This window comes from Rhipicephalus microplus, chromosome 4, assembly GCF_043290135.1.
Source record: "Rhipicephalus microplus isolate Deutch F79 chromosome 4, USDA_Rmic, whole genome shotgun sequence".
Lineage (NCBI taxonomy): Eukaryota > Metazoa > Arthropoda > Arachnida > Ixodida > Ixodidae > Rhipicephalus > Rhipicephalus microplus.
Genome location: NC_134703.1, coordinates 152,415,705 through 152,434,829, shown reverse-complemented (window position 1 = coordinate 152,434,829; position 19,125 = coordinate 152,415,705). Strand labels below are relative to the sequence as shown.

Here is a 19,125-nt window from a genome sequence, read left to right as displayed (position 1 = left end):
ATATCTTACCAGGCGGATGGGCCTCGCAAAATGAGAATATTAAGAAATCGCCTGAAATAAGAAAATTATGTCACAGTGCCCATGCATGCAAACATACATTTCATTTAACTCTAAGATATGCTGAGAAAATCTTCTTTGATACCCTTTCTGGAAGATGATCCAAATTAGAGTGTAAATTCTGGGAGTTTCAGAATCATAACCATATTATTTTGCATCCTCGGGCTTTGCAGTGCTACATCATATCCACTCAACCACAAAAAAAAAGTGAACGACAGTCCATTGACATTAAACATGGAAGGGACGCTGACAAACTCAGCTGTCAATACATTTTGTCAAGTGGTATCTTTGGCATGCAGCAGTGATGGTCACAGATCCAAGTAAATACTCCAAAGCAGTGTTGTGAATACTATGAAGATGCTGCGAATTCTTTCATAAACTTAAAACAGCTATGACACCAACCACAGGAGACAAAATGTGCCTTCATAGCTTGCTTAATGTTACCTTTAAATTCAAGCTGTTCAGCAGTCACTGAAAGCTGCAACCAGCATGCCTTTAGGTTATTTTGGCATGTGCTCTAAAAGTAAAAATAAATAGTGAAAAAAAAAAACTGACTCAATTTTAATAGAAAAATTTTCCAACACTTGAAGGTTGTGATGCAGGGAACACTGTAGGTTCCTATGCAATATGACACTATCAACCTGGTTGCCTTTGGGCAGCACATTTGTTTGAGTGCCTGTAAAAGTCATATAAACATTTCCAACACAAGATTGCTTCAGATAAATGTAGAATTTAGTTATTTTGGGTTAATATTTATGACCACTAATTAAAATATTTATGACCACTAATTAATCAAATGTCAATAAACATCCACTGTTTCTCTGCATTCCACTCCAACTAGCATGTGGAACATGAGCATACCAGCATAATGAGAGCTGCTGAGCCACCCTTGATAGATCACACATATTAAAGGGAGCCTGAAATGATTCTTACGATTTCGTACAAACACATTGGGCCGGTAGACAAAGTCCTAAGGCTCGTTTAGAGACTAGTTTGAGCTCTTTGCATAAACTGTGTAATTTATTACAATAATTTAAAGCTGCTACTCGGCCAAATGCGATTTCAACCGCCCATTCGCAGTGCCAACTGAATTTCACCATAGCTGTTGATATGATTGGCTGTAATGGCCAGTACAATGCGCAGAACTAAGATTTCCTGGTAAAGTGATGGCACCTGTTGGAGCAGATATGAATTACTGCACGCTGGTCTCTTTTGTACATGGCGTGCGTGCTTCCGGGAACACTGTGTGATGGCCTCCGAGACTGCGTGCAACTTGTTGGCATGCGATCACGGATGTCTAGACAGGTAAACGCTCACATCATCCAGTGCACTGATGAAAGCTCCACAATTGCTGACGATGCCAGAGTGTCTCATGAGTTGGAGGCCAGGCAGAAGTGAGGAGGAGGGTATGATATTATTCTCCATAGCGACCTTAGTACACGGCATGTCAGTAAATTCGTGGTGCGAATGGTTCGCTGATGCTCTGGGCTAAACGCTGACAAAACTGCAAAAAAATGTTTCAGGGTTCCTTTGACCCACTGGCTTGCAACTTGATTATCTAGAATTTATTATGATTCAAGCAAACTTTATGGTCTCCAGAAAAAGAGAGAGAAGAGGAAAGACAGGAAGGTTATAATATTCACAGTATAAGTGGCAAGACAATGGTACCAAAAGGTAGTAATGCTTTTCATAGTAATGTTCAGTATTGACAGTGGACAAGCATATGCAACAAAAACATGTAGATGACTTATCCAGCGACGTTTCTTGCCTTATATTACACTATACAAAAGACCGAAAGTAAGGTTCACTCCACAACACTTATGGCTTTGCGCTGAATATATACAGAGCAGAGTGCCCATCCAAATTGCAACAAGTTGCACTGAGTACGAGTCACGAAGCACGAATGTTTTGACAAGTGCAAATGCATCATATATTAGGCTGAGTGTGGTCTTATCATATATTGTATTTCTTATGTACTTTGCCTGCACAAAAGTGGGCTAAAATCGTGCAGGTGAGGCAGAGTAAACTCAGTGCTTTTTCTGTTATGCTATTGTTGCGAATCCCTGCGCTGTTCACCAGTAGTCGCTTCGAATCCTAGCACTGATCACCAGTTGTTGCAGACCAGGGTCTACCCAACGCTTCCCCGCTGACATGGGCTGCCGGAACGTCAGGGATACGTCGAACCCGGCCCCTTGTGGTAGCCTGGCGTAACTTCGAGTGGAGGAAACGAATGCTGACAAGATGGGGATACGAAAAACAAAACAAGTTTATGGCACTATTTACACTTATTTACAGCATAGAGAGGTTAGGAGTTTCACAAACCATGAGCGTGGTGGTTGAACAGTTACATGGTTCAGAGCCCTGTCCAGCACTTTGCAACGTCGTTATAAACCCTCTCGGGCTCCTCCTCTTTGATTGGAACACCAATCGCACACACATTTGATTGATTTGTGGGGTTTAACGTCCCAAAACCACGCTAGGATTATGAGAGACGCCGTAGTGGAGGGCTCCGGAAATTTCGACCACCTGGGGTTATTTAACGTGCACCCAAATCTGAGCACACGGGCCTACAACATTTCCGCCTCCATCGGAAATGCAGCCGCCGCAGCCGGGATTCGATCCCGCGACTTGCGGGTCAGAAGCCGAGTACCTTAGCCACTAGACCACCGCAGCGGGGCACAATCGCACACACAAGACACCGCCCACAGGGCATCAGTCATTAACACACAGTCCGCCGAATAGTTATTGCATCTCCCAAAGCAATGATCCTCCGGTCCGAGTTTCAATGAGGAGAGGGGAAATGGGGTTCTTTCCTGGAACAATTTGGCGGTTAGGTTGCTTCTCCCGCCTTTCCCAGGAAGGGCAGCCAGGGAGTAGATATTTGAATTGCGGAGACACGACCTGTGCGGTCGGTCTGCTTCGTCGTCTCGCTAAACAAGCCGGCCCGGAGGAATTGCTTGTAGGGACATTGGCTCACTAACCGTCTTCTAATCCTTTTGTCGCTCCCCGCCGCTGAATGCTGGTTCTGAGAGAACTGGGGTTGCGGGCGTGGGAGCGCTGCCCGGCTACATTTATCAGGGTCAGCATGGCGCCTACTGACGTGGGTCATAACACTATTTAAAGACCCCACAACAGAAAAAACAAATATTCATCAATGAATAAACGGCGATATATAATGACAGAAACTGTCTTTGTGGCTTGGTACTCGCAGACAGCCAGAGTCAATGGAAGACAAGAGGTTCAATATTTACATAACATTTATTGTAAAAACAGCCGTTACATAATCGTAACTTAAAATGGAGGCTACAAGTCTTCTACGCTCCATTTGTATGCAATTTCTTCCATTGCCTTCTTATTATTCTTTGACTCTATCAGCTTCTTTTCGAAGCCATTTGACCGGTCCACTCCATCCCAACGGTAGCCGGGACGAATTCCGAAGCGATTTGGTGGAGGCTCTGGGCCACTGTACACAGGACGACCTGCACAAAGCAAATGCAAATATTCTTTAATAAGAGGATCCCAGAAAAGGTTGTTGCATGCCACCAAGTTTTCTGTACGTACCGAGAACAAATGATTAACCACACTTTTCAACACTGCAGAGATATGTGAAAGGCAATTTCCTCCTAACAAAAAGGATAAATTTAGAAAAGCTTAAAAACAGCGAAGCTGGTTGGTCTTAAAGGCTGAACACGGCCTTCTTGGCTGATGGCAGGTCTTTTCTCAGTGTAGACAAAGTAGACTCGAACAACAGTCTGTTACAGACCATGCAAGAATGTTTAAACTTCAGTACCAGAACTAACCTACAAAGGTGGCATCTGGTCTACCTATTTGACACTGGCCATAAAAATGAAGAAACAAGAAACAATGAGAAATAACTTGAGACAGACACGACTAGTCCCAAGGACTAGTACAACCACACTGCGCTATCAACAAATGCTGAATGCTTTGAACCATCCAGAAGCCATGAGGGACACTACAGCAGGCATTCCAAACGAACTTTGGCAGCGGGTGTTCTTTAACACACACCCATAACTAACGCATGATCATTTTTGCATTTTGGCCTATTTGGAATAAATATCAATACCATGGCCAGCCATCAAAATTGCAATCTCACGCTTGATGGCAAAATGTCACGGCTTCTGAGCTGTCACAACTAGCATTACAGGGACAATAAAAACAAATAATCAGCCCCCAAGTTAACCTCATAGTATTAAAACTCCAGAATGCCAGAGGTCATCTTTAATGAGAACTGGGCTTACACCGATCGCAATGCAAGTTAGAGTAACTGCTCGTACTAGAAAACTACAGAACAAGCTCTCAGTTACATATAACGTACAATTTGCAATTCAAAGTTAGCCAATGATGTTAATGAGGTAATCACACTTCTTTTGAGCAAAAAATGCCAGTTTAGCCAATTATTTATGCACCTTCCAAGAGATCTTACTGGTGGTTGAGCTTTTGCAGGAATATACTGAAGTGTCTCAAAGAAAGACATTACTTTGTGACATTATCGCAAAGAAAAAAAAGAGTCTCTACAGTTCGTGCCTGTTTGTCAAGTCAGCCAACGGCAATTGCTGCTCTCTAAAACAAGACTTGCTTTTTACACTACTGTTGAGATGGCCACTTGTACAGCCACATTGCAAGCTCAGCAACCAATGAATGGATTACAAAGCTGGAGAGTTGTTAGGTTGTCATTATGACAACTTGGCAGCGCAAACGAACGAGACAAAGTTAGAAGGTGCACTTGTTTGTGTGCCTTCTTACTTTGTCAGGCGTGTTCGCCCCGCCAAGTTGTCATAACGGATTACGAAGCTCCAGCTTCACGGAATGCTCAGAAGGGCGCGTGCACTATCACAAAGAATGCACAAGGCTGCTCAGCAGGAGCACGACAGTGCGTGTACACAGCTCTCTTATGAGAGCCGTAAGACAGAGCACTGCCCTGGTGCCACGGCATAAAGCTGATTGAAGGCTTCGTAAAATGCTTGTTTAAGGCATCAAGTAAATGTAGCCAAAGTGTACATGAAGGTTCTGGGAACATATGGTGGGCTGACTATCACTGCAGTGCACACAGCAGAGAACATAGTAAAGTGCTAGGTCAAGAGCAGTCATAAATCGCTTCTTCTTGCCTTCCCAATGTTGCCATCGGCTATGCAGCAAGAGGACACAAGTGGGCCCAAAAGTTATTGGTTCATTTCTTAATTACGAGAATTCCATCAGTTATGGTATAGTAAACTTGATTGCCATTATAAGAGACATGCACTGGGAAGAATTTGTCTCTTATATGAGATGTCCCTTATGAGCAGGGTACCAGGTTCTCATTTTTTTATCAACCCTGTAAGAGATTGGTGTCTCTTTTACCAAAATGTCTGTTGTCTCAGTGTCTCTTATAAAAAGTTTCAACTGTTTTGATTCTAGTTAAATAAACTGGTGCACGTGTCTGCAGCAATCCAAAAAGACCAGAAGAATATTTCAGTGCGGCTCTTCAAGTTTGCATCGTTGGCCCTCTGCTTAACCCCTTCAGGGTCAACAATGTACACGCACGTGCTCCGCTAACGTCTTCAAGATAGTCAATGATGTACATAAATGTCATCACTCGTATGTAAAAAAAAACGCACCTTTTCTCAGTTTTCTTTTGCTTGGCATGTGCTCTCACACTGTAGCAATATATGGAATTTTTTTCTTGCGCCAATACATGGATGGAGGAACCTTATTTAGTGTCCTGAAAGATGTGACTAGAGTGCAGTTGGCTTCTCTCGCGTTGAAACGAGCAGGCTAAGCTTGACTCCCGCATCGTGAGCTCTCTAGACGGCCCAAAGCTGATCCCTGTAGCGCCGATCTCTCTCTCTTTTTTTTTTTACGCTTTACTACAGAGGTGTGCCAACTAGTTTCAGTTTCGCCCTTCGGCCGATTACCGCTTGTCTAACCCTTTGCCTCAACAAACGTTCACAAGCAGCATAGATATTTTCCCTGTGTTCTCCTATACACACGACCCGAAGATCAGGTTATGTGTGCACAAGCCCCACTTCTTTTCCTTTGTTCTTAATTTTTTTATTTTGCTTTGCGGCACGAGCCACATTTCTCTCATCCTCATAGCTTTTCATTATGTAGGCACAGTTTCTCATTTAATATTCACAGGTATCTGTGTATGTTTACAGTGCTTTAACAGTGCTATCCAGTGCCACTCAAAGCCACTGCAGATAAACACATGAACTTAGCTTGTATTAACGCGGCACATATGAAAATAAAAGGGGAAAGACGACAAAGACGTCTAGAAATATTACCGCCTACCTTTGTAGACGTCTCTGTTGTCTTTCCCCTTTTATTTTCATATGTGCCGCGCTGATACAAGCTAAGTTCATGGATAACCAACTCGCCCGAACCACAACACTTTTGAGATAAATACACTTTCAGCTGTAGACAAGGCAGTGGTGGTGAATAAAGCTAAAACAAACCTAAAAAGATGGCAAACCAGTAAAGCGCTAAAATTTATCAGGTTTCATGCACCGAATTCATGAAATGAATTTGAGGCCTACTGTAGCAAGGTACACTAGACTACCTTTGAGCACCTGGGGTCGTTTAACATGTAGCTAGATAAAACTACCTAAATTACCTTGCATTTTGCACCCGTCCAAACGCAGCCACCTCAGCTGGTAATCAAACCCCAACCCTCACACATAGGAGCGCAATGCCACAGATGCTAGCTACCACGTCCGGTGGATAAATAAAGAAGTGTTCACAGTCGGTGATGCTACATACCCGAAGCACCTTCCCCCGCTTGCTTCTTCTTTTTCTTTCGAATGTAGTCCAGCATCGGGTCACCCTCTCTCTCCTGGTCCTTCAAGTGCTTCTCCAGGTCTTCGTCGTCCTCATAACGACTGAAGGGCTTTGACATTTCGTGCAGGTGTTCGGCCAAATTTTGGTCCTGCTGCTGCTGTTGAGCGAGGCTGAAGTGAGTGAAGATATCGACATTCAGGTGTGGGACAACCTTCGAAGCGAAACGACAGCTCCACACTGGACACTGCGGCATGCGTGTCATGATTCAGAGCCCAAATGCTAGCTTGGGTTTTGAATCCACGTGAGCAAGAAGGCACAAACACGCAGAGGTTCATGCAACTGGAATGCATTAATAATAACAGTAATATCTGCAGTTTTACAAGCCAAAACCACGGCACAATTATGAGGGACACTGTGCTGAATGTCTCCGGAAATTTTGACCATCTGACGTTCTTCAACATGCACTAACATTGGCCACTAGCATTATGCCGCCTCTATCAAAAAATGACCACCGCAGCTGGAATTAAACTCGCAACATACAGGTCAGCAGCCGAGCAACATGACGACTATACTACTGTGACTGAGCTAGAATGTTGCCACTGTCGTTCGAATTCGACCTGTAGTCATGTTTCATGAACATTTTGAATGTAGGCAAATGAAAAATTGTGAACATATCTAGCCAAATAAGTTCAGGTACACAGAAGATCAGTCTTATTGTCATTTATACAAACAAAAGCAACAGGCGGTCGATACAGGCTGGTGCCTCTGTTCTTATTCATGCTGATTTGTTAATAGAAAAGGAAACAGAGCTACTTATTATAGAAAACCTGACATTTTGTGAACAAAGCCCCCGTACGGAAGCCGAAACGTCTGTTATTTCTAAAGTGTTTTTTGGTCGGCGTCTTACTTTTACACCTCTTGACCATGATTAGTCCCGACCAGACGAATTTTCATCAAACTCTAGATTTCACAACTTGGCATTATGTAGCTTTCGTTACACTGTAAGATACTCTATTTTGCTTTGACGCTTTTATGCACACAGTTCACACCATCAACAGCAGCACATCTTGGTGCCAATTTGTGTTAGTCTGTCTATTAGTAATATCAATTTTTTGACGAAACAGCTCACAGTCCATGCAGTGCACTGTGAAGTTTGTGAAGGTCTGTGTGAAGCATGAGGTAGAAAAAATTTTTTTACCCTTTTCCCCACTTGCTATAGATGCTGGCCATTTCGGCTTCTTTCGCGGCTTTCTCCTTGGCTTTGTCTGCTTTAGTGGTGTCTCGAAGCTTCACAATTTCTTGCACTTTTTCCTACAAAAACATGAGCAGAATTAAGCACTTGCACCTCCCAAGGGTGTTACGGCCAGCATGCTTCAATTTCAAGTCGACAATGTCTGACATGAAAGTAAATTCTTTCACCCTCCCAAGGTTCCTATGTGCTGAAAAAAAATTGGAGCTAACTTTATGAAAACAGAACGTTATGAGTGTATTTATAAGCACAGATTTATAAGTGTATGCTCTTGAAAGACATTTCAACGTACCATATAATAGTCATTTCAAAGCCTCACACAAAAGCACAAAATGACAGCTCAGGAAGTACAGTTAATCTGTAAAGCAGAAAAATTACAAAACTGGAAAACATTTCACTTCTCTTGAGTGCTCTGTTAGAGGGATGCATAAATCTGCTTTGGTCCAGCTAAATACTTAGCGAACATTGCTTTAGTTAGTTAGTTCAGTTTTTAGTGGCACAAAAGCAGCCAAGGCTATGCTTCACTAACCACTGCCTTAGTCCCAATTCAATGTAGTCACTGAACTAGGCTCTGGTACACTACTCAAGAGCTTTCGAACACTCTGGACTTGCGTCCACCTAGCATGCCCAAACCAACTAGCATGCCCAAAGTGCCGCCGAACTTATTTCTCATCGCCCACTCCCCCCTCTACCCCTTCCCAATTTCTTTCTGCACAGACCCACAGCATAGCGACATAAAATCGCACAGAGAAGGAAGAAGCAAGGTATTACTGCACCTTGAACAACGCAAGTGCTGAAAGGCAGAATTTTTTTTATTAGGCTGGCGGAACAAACACAACCTCTGAATCTACTTACTTGGGGCTTCAGAAAAGCTTATGTGGAGGGTCTCAGAATATTCGCACCAAGAGAATTTAAAAAGAAAACTAAAGCAAAGGTATCAAAAAAAAGCAATCTTACCACTAAGTCTGGTTTCTAGGGAAAACATGAAACAAATTAAAAATCACAAGTGGGTTTATCTAGGGACTCCACTGCTAGTGTTGGATTATCACATGCCAAACATCCCAGGCACTGCCCTTGACCCAAGCAGATTCTAATTGATTGATTGATATGTGGGGTTTAACGTCCCAAAACCACCATATGATTATGAGAGACGCCGTAGTGGAGGGCTCCGGAAATTTTGACCACCTGGGGTTCTTTAACGTGCACCCAAATCTGAGCACACGGGCCTACAACATTTCCGCCTCCATCGGAAATGCAGCCGCCGCAGCCGGGATTCGAACCCGCGACCTGCGGGTCAGCAGCCGAGTACCTTAGCCACTAGACCACCGTGGCGGGGCAAGCAGATTCTATAATACAAAATTGTCGGCAATCATTTCAATGGACTTTTTTTCTTGATGCAGTACTTGACCAAAAAAAAAACTTTTTTCTGGCCTTACGGGTGATTTGAGTACTGTTGAGGTGGGCAAGACATTAGTTGCTGAAAAATCTCTCAAAGACATTTCTAAGCAGTGTGCCTTGACACAACAGAAAGAATGCCCCTTTCTTATTGGCTCATATTAGCATCCTTTAATGTTTACTAATGATATGCTTTCTGGTGAAGAAACATGCAAGAGTGCAGCAGCCGAAATGGAATTTTGAGCAATTTTCGGAGCAACAAAGTGTTACTTTTGGAGCAGGTATTCCGTGAAAAAAAGCTTTCAATTTTATCATGAAAGACCAAACTTGGAGCAAAATGAAAAAGAAGGCTCACATTTAGAAAAAAAATTATATACGAACCATTCACCATCCCCTAAATCGTGCTAAGCGAATATGAGCACTGCTATTTCAATAAAAGTAGCATTTTGGACCACCTTACCACACAATGATAAAGTACACATTAGCATTTGCCACACCTGTCAAATTGAATTATTTGAGAGACTTTGAGGATTCAGATGCGGATTTGCGAAGCTGGTGACCTCAAGATACGGGAGATTCGTAAAACTGAGGAGTAGGGTTGGTAAAAAAAAACTTACGCACTGTTTTGTTCAATTTTTTTACGGCTGCAGAAATATCATACAGTGCTCCGAATGATTGCCAATAACTTTTGCAAACGGCAGTGATAATATTAGTGCTCATCATTATGAGGCATATACAAGTATGAGCAATTGAACAAATTCTGTGGTGTACTGTGACTAGTGCTAACAACCCCTTCCAAATCTTAAAACGCTTTTTTAAGCCACCAGTGTACTGCAGCGAAGGTGGCTTAAGCGGTGTTTTTCACGGGTTAGTAGGGGGGGCCAAGAAAGTTTCGAACTGCTACACCCCCCCCCCCCCCTTTTTTTTCACGATAGGTTAGGTTTAGGGCACAACTTCTTGGCTTGCTTGCAAGGCACGTTTGACTAGATAAAGTAACAACAGCGGACATCACAGAGTATCTATCAGATGTGCCCTTGCTAAGGTGACTAACACGGTCACCAGCAGTGCCGGTGTTCGCAGCACATAGAGTTTGTTCACAGGCATAACAGTGGCATACACTTCCAGCTTTAGCTTCTATAGCATGACATAGCCGCGTTTGCTGACTAGGAAACTTATATTTACCGCGAGGTGTTGCTGGCTACAGCAACACACTTTTGTCTTGAAGTTGCGTCATCCCGCCGATAAATATTGACTGTGGTTAGCAAACCGAAGGGCGCGTGGCATTGTTACTTCGTCTGGTCGATGGCGTTTTGCAAGTGTCCTGACTATTGTGTACAAGAATAGGGGCAGTGTATTCAGGAAGGGGCCATGCGGTAAGCATGAGATGGTGCTGCAGGAGCATTAGCTGTAGGGAGCCTTCATGTGCGCGCGGAGGCGGTGCACCCATGAAGGCTCCGCGCACATGAAGGCTCCCTCATTGGCTGTACGAACTGATGAATGTTGAACTGATGGCGCAGCGCATCACACTCCTCTTTAAAACATCAACACCAGAATATAAGTAAAACCAGCTCTTCAAGCTATTGCATTAAAAGTGCTGCAATCATTCTCTATCGCACTCAATAGACTCGCGAATGTTTGGCAGATGTGAAGATGCATGCTCGGAATGCAAGTTTATATAAGAGATATAAAATTGGATCAATGGGTTTACCTGCAAGAAATACTCAAGCAAAATGGAGCACCGTAGAAAGTGTTTTGAATCGATTTCAAGTCACTTCAATTTCAGCTGCACACTGATTTGCAGTGCGTATTTGCGAAAATGCAGCCATGGCGTAAGCGACCTAACGTCAAGCGCATAGTTCGTCAACCAATACTACAGAAGAGAATACAAAACTCTACATAACCCCAAGCCAAAAATATCTGCTTGGCACTTACCTATGCGCAAAAGACATTTGTCATTCATTCATTCATGTGATTTTCAAATACCCTGCAATGACTGCATGCACGTAGTTTATTCATGATTTGTTTTTTTTATTTACACCATGAAGTGCTCATCATCATGTGTCTTAATATTAAGACATACAGGCATCATACGTTTCTATGAAAGGAATAAAACTCGTACGAAAGACGCAAAGACGAGGCACCTCTGAATGAATCGTGCCAAGCATGCCAAAACACTGAAAAATAGCGTGACAACTCACACCATGGAGACCAACAGCAGTACTGATATGTTTAAATGAATTCCTTCGTTTATATTAACAAAATTAGCTTTTCCAAAGAACAGAAAATTTGTACATTTGAATAAAAAGTGCAAGTGACTCTCAGAATACATGATGCACTAGCCTGCCAAGAACAACTGCTAACTTTCAAGTGCAACTTTTTTTTTTTCATCCTTCTTCTCTTGACTGATTCAGACCTTTACCATAAATGTGTAGCCTTGTTAGCACATAAAAGCGCATGACTGTTGATGTAAAACAATGAGCATGCAATTTCAGCTTTCACTAGAATCGTGACATCGATCATGGTGTCGCTACTATCTCTTGGCCGAAGAAGATTGTGAATAGTCCCTCAAGTTTTTTTTTACTGCTTCAAAAAGCAACTTACAGCAAGCCGCCCCTGTCACAAATTTCTGTGAGCTTTGACACTCCACTACGTACACTAGAGTTACGCAAAATGTGAGAGTAGCAGTCTCTACATTTGTTGCGGGGGAAAAATTTGTGTGCAACATACCCGGCCATATAATGAATGGTTAAGGCCGTCCTCGCTCTTTTCTTCCACATAAGCCCGGCGCTCAGCTGGAATACTGTTTACCATTTGCTCTACAATAAAAGTTAATTAATTCAACTTTGCAGTTAATTTGAACTGGTCTCGGCAGAGTCTTGTGTATTTCTATGGGGAAAAACTTCTGATAATTCGAACGCGTCGGTAAAGACAATGGTTGATTCGAGCTTCTGGTTTTCATTGCTCCTTATAGAGGCCAGCCCAAAATGACCACAATGTGTTAAAAACCAAACCAAACCAACTTTACTAGAGATGCAAAGGATTCAAACACTGCACTAGATCTCTTAAACAAGCTGCAAGCAATGCTCATACAGCCTAAACGGAAAAAACACAAACAAATGAAAATTGCTCATTACTTTTAATTTTGATAATGTTAGATCCGCCATGTAAATAAACATGCTTCGCAGTATGAATAGCGCCATATATTTCGACACACAGGCTCACTTCTCACATGAATGCATGTCGGTGCTTGTTTCTGGCGTATCACCAGCTGACCATTCAATTGTGTTCACTGTTACAGCTCCATAAACTCAATTTACGAAACCAAGTGCCACAAACATGCGGTATCACCTATGTTGTGACAAAGAGTCAAGGAGTAGCTTTTTTGGGTTCTGCCCGCACAGTGTGGAGTGATGTCTATTCATTCTAGTGCCCACCTGTTATTAAGAACTCTACTTAATTAGAAAAGTTTTATAGTCTCCTTTGAGTTGAAATAAGTAGCTTTTCTTGTATTAGTGTCAGGTTTACGGCTTCAGCTAACTCATGAAGTGACTGAAATGGTGAGACCAAGTTTTCACTGTCATCAGAGTTTCCCTTTTGCATTGCCGTTGCCAAGTTATAAAACGACAGGCAATTGACAACAATAAAAAACTGAGCCGGCATTGGGTGATTGTTGGATCTGCAAGAATGTCTCACAGTACCAAAGAAATTCGTCAACTTATTATTGCTTAATTGAGAGGTCAATAAATATATAAAATATTCTATTTTTAAATACTCGAACAAGTGACAGAAATATGTTTTAAAAAGACTATTTCTTGGTCTACTTGGTACTTGCTCAATGACATATTTTAGCTGTGAATACACAGAGCCAAGAAATGCGTGCCGACGGACAGCCATCCGTCCTGTCACTATGTGTTTCTTTGCTATGTGTATAGATTATTTTGCGGCTATAATATGTCACTGGGTGAAAGAAATACTGCGTCTGTTCATGAGCAAGCTGGAGCTCTGCAAGCACGCAGCAACCATCCGCAACCCGCATCTGTAGAGTCCACGCGACTACAGTACCGCCGCATACATCCAGGATCCACCTACACTCCCAGCTTCAAAGAAGCACTTGACGCGTGCCGCCGTCTGAATACACTGCGCCTATCCTAGTGCACTGTAGTACTGGCCTGATTAGAATATACTTTACACAGTAGTTTGGGGTTAGGGTGTGCGCACAGTGTTCGGTTTCTAACTAAAGGTTGCCGACGTGGTCTCCATTTCTGGCTGCAATTAGCACAACTGAAAAAAATTTGAGACTAGTTGAGCATCCTGGCACAGTGTGGTGCAGTTTAGGCAAACTTCATGGTTTTGGTGCAGTTCGGCGCAACTGTTCCACCCCTGAAAATGGCAACTCTGTGCCATCTTATACAACTTAAAGTTTCTGCAGGCTATAAACCCAATATAACTGCATCATGTGGCTGAATAATTGCCAGTAAGCATTACAAAAGTATGGAGCTCCATGGCGAGCAGTTTGCAGTTTTGAGGAGAAATGGGTGCAAACATAGAAAAACGTACAAAATGACTCATGTTCAGGCCAATGCAGATCGCTTATGCGGTTTAAGTAAAAATCCACTGCACTCACTTGAAAGGATAAACAAGAGAAATTCATTTCTGAATGTTTGATCATAGTGGTTTTTGTTTTAAGCAAAAAAAAAAAGCTTTACGTAGAACATCTGCTGCATCCTTGGATACCTAACTGTAAGTACGCTTCACTGCACGGTGCACCTCCTTGAGGCAACAGAAACATGTGGTGTCCACACAAGTGCCAAGATCATATGCTGCCTTGCACTTGCTCACATTTTGACACAAATTCCCCGGCTTTCCGCAGTGCCACTAACAGCGTTCAGATGGTTTTGTGTAATAGCAGTACATAAGAAACATTAGGCATGCATTTCTTTTTATATATCTATATATATGCAGCTAGTTTAAACATAACTCACACCCATTGTGCCTTGCAGACAACTGCTGCTTCTGTATTTCTCACTCTGGGGCTTAAAATACAAACAGCTTTGTCATCTGCTCTCGAGCTGACTTGTTTTACACATGCAGTACAATCTTGATTGTTACTGAAGCGATCCAAGTATTTTCCTTTCGAGTTAGAGGAACCGCTGTTCGCTGTATTTACATGCTAATACAAACAGACGCCAAAAGAAAAAAAAGAAGCTCTGCAACTTAAAAACAAGGTAGCGCTACTGCCTGCTTTTTATAGCCTATTCGGTTGGGCGTTTTTGAGAGCTCTGAAAAGTAGCTGCACCTTCGGTTGATAAAATTTGAGCGCTCGGACTACCTTCGGTTGGCTCTATCAGAGCGTCAGCCTCTGACTGGGAGTGCTCCCGACCACTCCGACTTCGAAGTGGGAGCGTGGCACAATTTGACCTAGAGGACGGATCATGTGACACATGCTGGCCAATCACGTGGCTGCCCACAGGTGAACGAGGTGAGGTGAGGAGCGCGAGCGTGCATTTCGGATGAGGGCATCGCCGGGCGCATAATACTTAGTGCACGTGTGTTGTTAACGGCGTTTTTGTGTGCATGTGGGTCAAATTCACTTATACAAAGCCATAAATGCACCATGTCAGTAACGAGACGGCTATCCAAGGCGGAGGAAACGTCAATGCTATTGTTACCGCAGCTACCAGACAACCTCATGATTTGACTTGGAGATAGCAGTTCGCACGAGGACAATCGCCAGATTTATGTGCACAGCTCAGAAGGTTCTCGCTGCCCCTGACATGTCATTCCCAGACATGTCAAAGAGAGAGAAAGAGTCAGAGATGTCCACTGAACTGATTGGCACCACTTATAGACGTGGCACAACAATGTTTACCCGACAGCTTCCCGTCCTCTCAGATCGCCAATGTATTCGGTTGGTACGCTGCCTCTCGCGCTCCGATTGCGAGCCGCCTCTGCATCTGGCGACTCTGAGCCAGAGAACCAGAGCAGCCAACCGAATACGCCATTAGCTTGTTGCATCCGAGCAGAGAGAACTGTGCACATGAGGTTTATCGCTGCACGAAAGTTTTCCTTCTTGCCTGTATACCCTCTCCTGAGCAACCTAACTTTCTTCATGTTGCGCACTAGTGAGTGTTACAATAATCAAAAGATGAATGTTTTTCTCCTCAATGCATTATCATTGGACTCACTCTTTTGCTCGGGGTTCAAGGAGTGCGACGCCAGATTTTGATTCTGTGGCAATAGCATGATTGTTGCACTGGATGGAACTGGCAACGATGGTGTGCAAGCTTCCCCTATGTAGTTTCTTTCAGCTTATTTCATCGACAGCACCTTGCAATGCCAAAGGTGAGTGAAATATGGTCACACGGTGCCATTGAAATAGAGTTGAGGGTAGGCATTTTTTGACCTATTCTTATTTTCTAGGCTGAATAACTTTGGACTGCATGACCCTATTGCTGCTGCTCTTGCTGCATTAATCTTTTTGGCCTTCAGTCTACACAACCCACAAGTCAAAAATGCGGCCGTGAATGTGGTGGAAGGCTCCCTACTTAAGCAGCCTCAAGTTATAATGAGTGCCTTTCATAACTTGTGTGATTCTGTGGTATGGTAAAATATGTTACTTCACTTCAAATGCTCAAGCAACGCAAGATGTGTTCACATGGGTTCTGTTAGTCCAAGGTCTGTTCTGCTCAATATTACTGTGGACACTACAGTGACACAGCGTCTTATCCAATAGCTACTGATGATCAGTAGCTATTTATTATACACACATATAAAGAAATGTATGCCTAATATTTCTTATGTACTGCTATTACACAAAACCATCTGAATGCTGTTGGTGGCACTCCAAAAAGGCGGGGAATCTGTGCCACAATGTGAGCAAGTGCAAGGCAGCATATGATTTTGGCACCTGTGTGGACACCACATGTTTCTGTTGCCTCAAAAAGGTTCACCGTGCAGTGTAGCGTACTAAACTGCAGATATACAACACGTGTAGATCACGCAAAAATACTACCAGCATTTCTTCCGGGAATGTATTCAAAGCCTGCCATCCATCTGAGCAAGAATGAAAGTGTGAGCACTGGCATGGACCAAACTTATTTCTGACAGGTTGCCTTACACATGGAAACCGGAAGAAAAAGGCAAACAGATTAAAAAAAATAGAATGTGAAGAGATGCAGCCACTGAGTTGGCTTTAATTTTGAAACATTGAAAAGGCTGTTCCAATTGTTTCAGCTACCTGGTTTGTTCGCTTGTATGCATAGCTGTATAACTACAAACGTCGGAATAGTACTAATACAATATAGTTAATGCTGTTGTTAATAGAATCACAAACGAAAAATGTTCCCCAGCCTCTCGGCTGATCTTCATACATAGATGGAAATGCACTGAATGACACATTAAAAAAACGTCCATCCAAAACAACATTCACTTATAGGAGTAATAAGTGAATGTTTTTCTAAAAGTAAAGCAGTAAATCTAAAAATTATGTTCAGACCTCAGAGTATAAAAAAGGCATCATAATAAGCAAACATTCTCACCACTTCTTTGCTCTTTGTGCTTTCCCCTTCCTCTTTCCGGTGCTTTTCCGCCTTATGCTTTGAGGGCGAACCTTTTCTAGTCACTTTTCTACTTTTGTGGGGTGTCTGCTTTGAGCGCTCTCGGAACTTCTCACGCAATTCACCTGGTTCAACTAGGTAGTGCCCAGAGCCATCGGGGCACGAAACCTTCACGGGGTCAGAGCCACGGAGCCTGAACGGCACAGGGCTCTCACTCATACAGCGAGGCTGACGCGCTGGTGTCAAATCACTGTCCGAGCCGCTGCCCTTTTCCGGCGCTTTCCCTGGGCGTGGTGGCGACAGGTCACTGTCTGAATCGCGCCTACAGGGGACACTGTCATTCGTTTTTCGAGAACGCTCCGGTGAAAGGTCGCTGTCAATGTTTTCAGCAGCACGTGAAGTCCTCGCCGGTGATAGATCACTGTCGGAGTCGTGCCGCGCTCGTGGCATCCTCTCAACACCACGTTCGTCGCTCGGAGACTGCGGTTCAACCTTAATGCGCACATCGGCGTGATTGGGTGAATGATGTCTCTTGTCGTGCCTGTGGGACTTGTTTCTGGTCGAGCTGTGCTCGGATTCGGTATGGCCTCTTCTCGATTTGGAAGGCGGCTCGGGTGGTTCATTTCGTGCATGAGTTCGACTGTGCTTGTCGTCATTTTTGCTTCGACTGTTCTTTCTTTCTGTCATTTGTTCAGTCGGTTCCTCTTTCACTTTAACCCTGGTGTCTTTGGCCCCAGAATGGTCTGAAGATGAACTTCGCCGTGTGCTCGTCTCTTCCTTCCTGTGTTTGCGTGTAACCGAGGGGACGTCGTCACTTCGCTTGTGCTTCGATGACGACGACGAATGGTACTTTTGAGGAGAATCGTCTCTCTCCCTCTTTGATGTGCTCGGAGACGGTGGCCTCCTCGGTGGCGATGCATCACTGCTCGACGAACGCTGTCTCGCCCTTTCAGGAGATGGCTTGCGACGGGAACCTTTAGATTCCACCGGCGGTGGTGTCCCCCGGCTGCGCTGGCTCCTCGCACGTTCTTCCTTTTTGTCCGGCAACTCCGCATTCGTGCTAGGCCGCTCCGGGGAGAGATCGCTGTCGGAATCGTGCCTGCCTCTGTAGCAAGCCTGCCGCTTTCGCGGAGGCGACTCGTCGCTGTCCTCGGCCGATCTTTTGCCGGCAAGCGCGCCTTCTTTGCCTGCATCTGAATCAGAAGTACCGAGTTAGGACACGCGCGTCATGGGACCGTATAAACTACTAAGTTTACCGCTCAAATCACTGAATTGGAAGCGTTAGAAAGCGAACTAACCTTTACCGATTTTCTTCCACTGTGCAGGCGTGTACTGCTCCGCTACACGGGCTTGTAAAGGTCGGTCGTCAATAACTGAAGCGACTACGGGTTCGTCGTCTTCGGGTGTTGCTTCGCGACTCTGTGCCGAGGGGATGTGCTTCAAGTCGACGTCGTCATCAAGTATTCGCAACCTATTGAACGAAAAAGCACAAATCGGCTACTCAACAACATGAATAAGAACCGTCCCATCCGGCATGCATAACGGGAACACCGCAATGCAACCGCCTGCCCACTTGAGCTTTCGCGGTTTACTGCCGACACGCAACACGCTCGTAAACACAGTACCCGCAATGCTAAACCGATGAAAGGAGGACTCACCTTTGCGTTGAGGAAGGCTTTACTCGTTTCTTCTTTTTCTTTTCTTTCCCAGACATGTATTTCTCTAGATATTTGAGCTTGTCGACGCTCTTGACCGGGGCAACAACATCCCCGGACGACGCCATGACGGCCGTTTATCCTCGCTCCCGCTTGAACTCATCACCGCATTTTAGCTTGTTTACAAGGCTTCCGAGACAGAGGCACTAACTGCACGAGGTCAGCTTGTTGCTTGTTGGCAATCTTGAAGGCTGCAATATTTGAACTTGTGTTAACGAAGTTCGCCAGAGATGTCGCTATCAGCAACATTAACAATGTGTTTTTGACATTGCGCTTTTTAAGTGAATATTTATCAAGTTAACATAATAATTTACGTTTATACAATGTATTAAATAAACTTTAAAATTGTCATAGACGTAGTTATTGTTTAGGCGTTCAA

The 19,125-nt window shown here is 43.8% G+C and overlaps 1 protein-coding gene across 1 annotated transcript; it reads right to left on the bottom strand.

Annotated features, from left to right (window-relative positions):
- Positions 1–3,296: 3,296 nt before the first annotated feature.
- Positions 3,297–18,901, bottom strand: LOC119172416 (uncharacterized). Its single transcript, XM_037423515.2, has 6 exons — positions 18,690–18,901; positions 18,330–18,502; positions 17,014–18,224; positions 8,030–8,142; positions 6,814–7,001; positions 3,297–3,536 (listed from the first exon to the last, which is right to left on the bottom strand). Exons 1-6 carry the CDS (start codon positions 18,812–18,814, stop codon positions 3,361–3,363), a joined length of 1,986 nt encoding a protein of 661 aa, XP_037279412.2. The 5' UTR covers positions 18,815–18,901; the 3' UTR covers positions 3,297–3,360.
- Positions 18,902–19,125: the final 224 nt, after the last annotated feature.